Genomic DNA, 6,237 nt, shown 5'->3' with positions numbered 1-6,237 from the left:
TGGCTATACGTCTAATTTTGGCCAAGATACAGCAAAAACACTCTTTAGGATTTTGTTTTGTACCAAGTCTTCAAAAACCCAAAAAAAAACAAATATAAAATTAGTTTTTCTATCAAAACACTGAGAAGTAATAGTCAAATGATGGAATGTCATACATCGCTGAATTCGTCATTTAATTTCCAATCAAATGGCATTCACAGTTAAAAAATTTTCAGACATTCAAATTTTTGAAAAAAATGATGACCTCCACCCTTATCAAAAATGCAAAAATTGGTCCAAATTACATTTTTTCAAAAAAAATTATTTTTAAAAAATGGTTTTTGCATCAAAACAAAATTAATTTATCTAAATCGACTGTGGATGGGTAGTATAGGTCGCCAGCTGTTCAAAGCAGTGGGTGTGCGTCTTGTTTTGACCAAGTTACTCTGAAGAAATCAGTTTTTTTGACAAATCCCAAAACGGCTTTCAAAATTTAAAATTAAATGAAAGATCATCGTTAGAACATCTGGTTTCATACTATCGATACTATTACGACTATCGATATCATCGGTTGGCTTTAAGCGATCGCTCCAATCGATTGTGCCATCGATGTTTGAACAGCTGCAGTGCAAATGGATTTGTTTATCAGCAAGGAGCTGACCTTGACCAGCAGCACCGGACTGGAGGATGTGGCGCCGCACTGCCTCAAGCTGCTTGTCTGGCTGCGCTCCTGCCAGGAGGAGATGCGTTCCGAGCACCGCCACCTGCGACTCAGCCAATCCCTCATAGAGTCCCTGCTGAAGGCCCACCTGTACCTGTTCGAGTGCTACGATCGCTTTGGCGAGCCCCTGGCGGATCGCTGCGACTCGCATGGCTTTTTCGCTGCCAGCTCCACGCCGGAGGAACGGAGGCAGTGCATCCGGGAGCTGTGCACGGCCATTGTAAACACGAAAAAGGGAGAAACGCATGCGGTGGTGCTACACCTGATGCACCGGACCTTCGCCGAGATTCAGCCAGCTTGGAGCGTAATCCACGAGCTGGACTGGTCGGAGATTCGGCGATCGGAGGCGCTGACCAGTAGCGATTTCATCAGTCCCGAACTGCAGCAGATGCGCCGCCTGGTGAAGCGGATTGGTCGCTTGTCCAGCCTGCAGCACATGGAAATCGCTCTGCAGCGAGCTCTGAAGCTGGTTGGCTTCCAGGTGTGGCTGCATCTCTTCCGGGAATCGAGGGATAGCGACATTCATTCCGACTGCCACCTACTGCGTCACATGATCTGCGACACCCTCACGGAAGCGCGATCACCATCACCAGCCTGCTCCGGTTTCCTGCACAACATCTACCTGTTCGTATCGCAGCCGGCCAGCGAGGTGAGATTTTGGGCCTGTCTAGAGCACAAGCGTCTGGCTGGCAGCCTGAGTGCCTACCTAAGCGGCCATTGGAGCCGAAACCTGCCCTTTTTCAACCTGGATGAGATGCAAATGAGCGCGGACGCTCCGGCCATGGATGCGTCGCAACTGCCCCTGAACGAGGCCATTTATGTGACCCACCTAATGGTGGCCACACGATCCCCGTGCCGCCGCCAGTTCGTTCAGCAGCTACGCACCATCCTGTCCCCCAGCTCCTGGACCCAGCTGCTGCAGCTGCTCAATAAAGTGGCCTTCGTATTCAGTTAACACATCACGCACGCCACACTTTTAATCGTTTTTGGGCAGAAATTCGCAATTACCGTCGGTCAGGCGGATCACCTTTTCGCCCTTCTCCGCCAGAATCTCCTCGATGTTGCGCTTGCCCTCCAGATCCGTGAACCAATTCAGATTGTCGGCGATCAGGTGGTGATTGGAGCAGCCCTCGCAGGTCACGATGACAACGCCGCGCTGGTAGGCCACCTTCGAAATGGTCTTCATGTTCCGGGCCTGGCACACCTTGCAGGTGTAGATCAGCTGCATCTTGGACTCCAACTTGGCCAGGGGAACGCTACTGGTGGCCACCGTCTTATCCGCATCTTCCTGGGGAAGGACGGGAGGATTGTTTATCTAATTTATGTTTTTTGTTTGTGAAAATATATGCTATTTGTACCTCTCATTAAATGTAACTCACTTTTGTATATATAACTAGTTTTTACCTTAAACAGAATAGTATAACTCAAGCAGTCCAAACGTTTTTGTAATATTAAATAAATAACTAAAAAAAAGCTATACAGCCTTTTAGAATTTAAAAAATTGTACGTTTAAATAAGTAAATATGATGTTTATTTATTTATGATTTATATTTAGTTATTTAAGGTGAAAAATACAAACATAGACACACAAAACTTGCAACTTTCCTTACTTTTTTTATATTTCGTAGGAGTCGAATAATTAAATAGCTATATCTATAGATTTCAAAAACTTACCACCGGCTTGCTGCAGTGTAAGTGGCGGCAAATGTACGTGTAGTTGCTGTTGTTGCTGCCAAAAACAGCTGTTTGTGTTTTGGTTGCAAAATGTAATTGCAACTGGAATTGTGCGTTATTTATAGCCTTGATTTGCGTTTTTCGAGTATTTTCATACAGTGTGCGTCTTGCCACGCCGTTACTGATTTTGTACACTTGTCTCAGAGCGGACATATTAATGATTTTATTGGTATTATTTAATTCGACCGAATCGTGTGAAATACAGTTGGGATTAGGGATGGCACTTTTGACCTTTACAAAACCATACGTTATTCATATTTATGAAGCAGTCAAGATTGGTAGCTTTAATAATTTAAAAGTACAATATATTATATGTACTACTTAGTTAAATAACTTATCAGTTATTTCTTTATCTTTCTTTCAAAGTTAATAACAAAGAAATGTTGATTTTCAAAGAAATATCGTACTATCGTACCTTCCTATCGATTGCTTCAGCTAATGTCATCTCACGTGACAATATCGACAGTAGTGTCAGCACTATCTGATTGTAGCACTCAAAACATTTTTGTGGAAATTGTCGAGGGAAAACAAATTATATAAAGCGCAGGAAGCGATGGCGACACGTGTGGTGGCAACGGCGACGGTGCGGGCGGTCAAAGGTCGCAAGCTGATCCCGACGCGGGCCGCTCTGACCCTGGTAAGAAGTGCACAGCCTGGCGAAATCGGCGCGTGCTGCTGATGAAGTAACAGTCCCCGTCGTTCTGGTCTCAATGCTCACATCTTCGATCCGTTTCAGACTCCCGCGGCGGTGCTGCGCATCAAGACCCTTCTGCAGGACAAGCCGGACATGGTGAGTCCACTTCAGGCAACCAATGGTTGGGTATTGTCTAAACCTTCATAATGGCAATAAGCTTTTGGGGCTCCCGTTCATCAACATATCATCTGTGTTTAAGGTTTTGGAAATGGCCAACTTTAGATAAAAGGGTTTCCAGATGCTCATCCTCATTAAAAATCTGCTATTTATATTCGGATCTCATAAATCAATCTATTCCTAAGTTCTACTTTGCTTACTTTAAATATTTGTTATCAAATACCCTAAAGCTCTTGGATTTTTAAAACTTAAAACAGTAGAATCTATTCAGTTATATACAATATTTACATATTTTTTTTTATAGAACAGAAGCCAAATATAGTTTTTATTTTATACCTTTGACTACATATTATTTAAGACTTCATTAGTCCTGATTCTGAATATCTTAAAAAATTTCCTTGTCCAGTTCCAAAAATACATAGACAGTATCGCAAAATAAAACGCATTTCAGATAGCAACATTTTGTAGTCGCTGTATTTTCATTCTAAGCTTTATATATCTTTATAAGAAAGCAGGAGGGTCTTTGTACCTTTAATCTACCTACACCCTGCAAATTTTAAGACCCACCATTGCATTTATGGCTCTGAATAAATACACTTTTTACTCTTAAGTGAACAAAATGTTTGATATCAAACTTTTTATCATATTTAGGATTTACGTAATTTATGATTTAAATGTTTTAAACCAGGGCGAGATATAAATCATTAGAAAAAAATTTAGGATCTTTAAAAAACTTTTTTTGGATGTACATATGTATTTTTTAACTTGTACGTATATTTATATAGCTTTTGACTTTGCACTGAATTTTCAGAAAAAGAAAATGGTTAAATATTTAAATAAGTTTATCATAATAAATTACTAATTGGTTCTCTCATAGGTTGGCTTGAAGGTGGGCGTGCGGCAACGAGGATGCAATGGTCTCTCCTACACGCTGGACTATGCCAGCCAAAAAGGTAAGCCACAGAGCACTTGGAGTTGGTCAGTGGAGAGCTAACGCTGCACTTTCTTTGCTTACATTTGCCAGCAGACAAGTTGGACGAGGAGGTGATCCAGGATGGCGTCAAGGTGTTCATCGACAAGAAAGCCCAGCTTTCGTTGCTTGGTTAGTTCCCCCAAAAATGCAATTAATTATGTAGCCCCCACTTATCTACTTTCTTATCTCCCCAAAGGCACCGAGATGGACTTTGTGGAATCGAAGCTGTCCAGCGAGTTCGTGTTCAACAATCCGAACATCAAGGGCACATGCGGCTGCGGCGAATCGTTCAGCATGTAAACCGATGGAGATCCGGAGGAAATCCGCCGGCACCCGCCTCGCAGACCTAAATTAACCACGTTTAATGCAGTACGCGGCCTGACCTAGTTATCTCATTTATGTGAGCACCGCATCCTTTGTAAATTTTACTTCGCAAACGAATTCTAAATGTTAAGTTGTGTTCTATAGTTAAATTTTAGTTGTAGCGCTAGGTAAGTGACTCACCCGCTTCCTGACCGCAGGCTGGCACTTTCGTCCTCTTAGCCCTAGTTCAATATATAGACAAGGAATGTTCTAACAAAGTTCACTGTTGAAACGGGTTTTTATTTCTACGAACTATCTACAACTATCGCTGGTTGATGCCCTGAAAGCCGTACTCGTCGTAGTCATCGCGCGTGTAGACGAATTCGTCGAAGTTGGGACTGGTGGCCACCTCCTTGCCGCCGTACCAGGCATAGCGCACCGGATCCTCGGGGCAGATGAGCGACACCTCCAGGTCGTCGGGCACCAGGGCGCGCAAATCGCGCTTGAGGCGCGGCAAGAAGCCGGGAAACTGAGCGCTGCCGCCCACAATAAGGATGTTGAGGAGCAGTTCGCGGTGCGCCTCCCAGGGGCAAGCCTTTAGGCAATCGGCCACCGCCTCCGGGATGCCCACCTGCGGCACCCCGATGTCCGAGGGATTGAAGAGCAGCTCGGGCACGGTGAAGCGCTCGTTGCACAGCGGCACCGTCTGTTGCTGCTCCTCGTCCTCGCGCGGCTTGCCCGGCACACGAACATAGCCCCGTCGCACGGTAGTGAAGTCCGGCAGAACGTAGTCCAGCGAAAGCTCGCGACGCTTCTCATCCACCTGGTGCACCTGCATGGCCTGCTTGAAATCCTCGGCCACGAAGCAGACATCCTCCTTGATCTGGTTCACCACATGGCTCTCGTCCATCACGTTTAGGTGTCGATAGGAGATCAGCTCCTTGAGGTGATTGGTCAGCGCCTTGCCGCCCATGTCGATGCGACGGATGCCCTCGAGGACGCGGCGTCCCAGTACAAAGGGAACGATGTGGGTGAAGCTGTAGCCAATGTCGATGATGATGCAGTTGAGCGACTGCATTGTGGTGCGCTCCTCGCTGTCGGCAACGTAGTTGAAGGCGGCCAGGTCGGCGGCGGTGGTCTTGTACACACCGGCCACCCGGTACTCTTCGAACAGCATCTCCAGCATGGCCTCTTGGACGCTCTGGAAGTTCATCTGCGGCTCGGTGATCACGATATTGCGGTTCTCCAGCGTACACCCGATGCCGTCCTTGCTGAAGATGTAGTCCCACACCGTCTTCTGGGTGTCCCAGTTGAGCAAGTAGCCGCGCTTGAACGCCAGGATGTAGTACAGCGCCGAGGTGTCCCGGCATTCCTCGATCTGGTTTCCCACGAAGGCGCGTCGTCGCTCGCTCTTCGCCTTCATGATGCAGTTGGGCACCACCTGCGGCTCGTCCTGATTGGCCAGGCCCACCTTGGCCGTGTGTGCCCCGTTGTCCAGCACCACCACTGCATTGGCCATCCTTTTCAGGGCGGTTCTATAGCATTATCCAGAATGACAACAAAAATAGTTTTGCAAAATATTCGGTTCGCTTTAGTGCTGGCAGTTGGAGTCGATTGTTCGTTAGTGATGGCAGTTTGGTCTTATCGGTGTTATCGTATGGTTCGCCTTGTCAATCAGTGTTGGACAATACCCAGATAGTTAGGTACCTAGGAAAT

At 46.0% G+C, this 6,237-nt stretch overlaps 4 protein-coding genes across 5 annotated transcripts; 2 read left to right on the top strand and 2 right to left on the bottom strand.

Annotated features, from left to right (window-relative positions):
- The first annotated feature begins 509 nt into the window (after positions 1-509).
- Positions 510-1,659, top strand: LOC128265823 (uncharacterized). Its single transcript, XM_053002034.1, has one exon. The coding sequence runs from the start codon at positions 612-614 to the stop codon at positions 1,653-1,655; it is 1,044 nt and encodes a 347-aa protein (XP_052857994.1). The 5' UTR covers positions 510-611; the 3' UTR covers positions 1,656-1,659.
- On the bottom strand, positions 1,647-2,669 carry LOC128265824 (DNL-type zinc finger protein). Its single transcript, XM_053002035.1, has 2 exons — positions 2,375-2,669; positions 1,647-1,988 (listed from the first exon to the last, which is right to left on the bottom strand). Exons 1-2 carry the CDS (start codon positions 2,585-2,587, stop codon positions 1,677-1,679), a joined length of 525 nt encoding a protein of 174 aa, XP_052857995.1. The 5' UTR covers positions 2,588-2,669; the 3' UTR covers positions 1,647-1,676.
- A 211-nt stretch (positions 2,670-2,880) lies between these two features.
- LOC128265825 (iron-sulfur cluster assembly 1 homolog, mitochondrial) lies at positions 2,881-4,799 on the top strand. Of its 2 annotated transcripts, none has more exons than XM_053002038.1 (5): positions 2,881-3,071; positions 3,171-3,224; positions 4,123-4,198; positions 4,273-4,347; positions 4,415-4,799. In XM_053002038.1, the coding sequence occupies exons 1-5, from the start codon at positions 2,988-2,990 to the stop codon at positions 4,516-4,518; spliced, it is 393 nt and encodes a 130-aa protein (XP_052857998.1). In that variant the 5' UTR covers positions 2,881-2,987; the 3' UTR covers positions 4,519-4,799. The 2 variants fall into 2 exon arrangements, with proteins under 2 accessions (XP_052857998.1, XP_052857997.1); XM_053002037.1 differs by having other exon boundaries at positions 4,270-4,347.
- Position 4,800: 1 nt separating this feature from the next.
- LOC128265822 (actin-related protein 6) lies at positions 4,801-6,163 on the bottom strand. The gene has a single exon (XM_053002033.1). It carries the CDS (start codon positions 6,038-6,040, stop codon positions 4,844-4,846), a length of 1,197 nt encoding a protein of 398 aa, XP_052857993.1. The 5' UTR covers positions 6,041-6,163; the 3' UTR covers positions 4,801-4,843.
- Between the last annotated feature and the right edge of the window lie 74 nt (positions 6,164-6,237).

This window comes from Drosophila gunungcola, unplaced genomic scaffold (assembly GCF_025200985.1).
Source record: "Drosophila gunungcola strain Sukarami unplaced genomic scaffold, Dgunungcola_SK_2 000162F, whole genome shotgun sequence".
Lineage (NCBI taxonomy): Eukaryota > Metazoa > Arthropoda > Insecta > Diptera > Drosophilidae > Drosophila > Drosophila gunungcola.
This window is presented reverse-complemented; position numbering and strand designations above follow the sequence as displayed.

Bases quoted from the DNA above. Each gene is read 5' to 3' on its own strand.
- LOC128265823 (XM_053002034.1), top strand. From the start codon at position 612: ATGGATTTGTTTATCAGCAAGGAGCTGACCTTGACCAGCAGCACCGGA.
- LOC128265824 (XM_053002035.1), bottom strand. From the start codon at position 2,587: ATGTCCGCTCTGAGACAAGTGTACAAAATCAGTAACGGCGTGGCAAGA. The intron at 1,989-2,374 runs GTAAGTTTTTGA...GTCCTTCCCCAG, and splicing joins TACACTGCAGCAAGCCGGTG to GAAGATGCGGATAAGACGGT.
- LOC128265825 (XM_053002037.1), top strand. From the start codon at position 2,988: ATGGCGACACGTGTGGTGGCAACGGCGACGGTGCGGGCGGTCAAAGGT. The intron at 3,225-4,122 runs GTGAGTCCACTT...GTTCTCTCATAG, and splicing joins TGCAGGACAAGCCGGACATG to GTTGGCTTGAAGGTGGGCGT. The intron at 4,348-4,414 runs GTTAGTTCCCCC...ATCTCCCCAAAG, and splicing joins AGCCCAGCTTTCGTTGCTTG to GCACCGAGATGGACTTTGTG.
- LOC128265822 (XM_053002033.1), bottom strand. From the start codon at position 6,040: ATGGCCAATGCAGTGGTGGTGCTGGACAACGGGGCACACACGGCCAAG.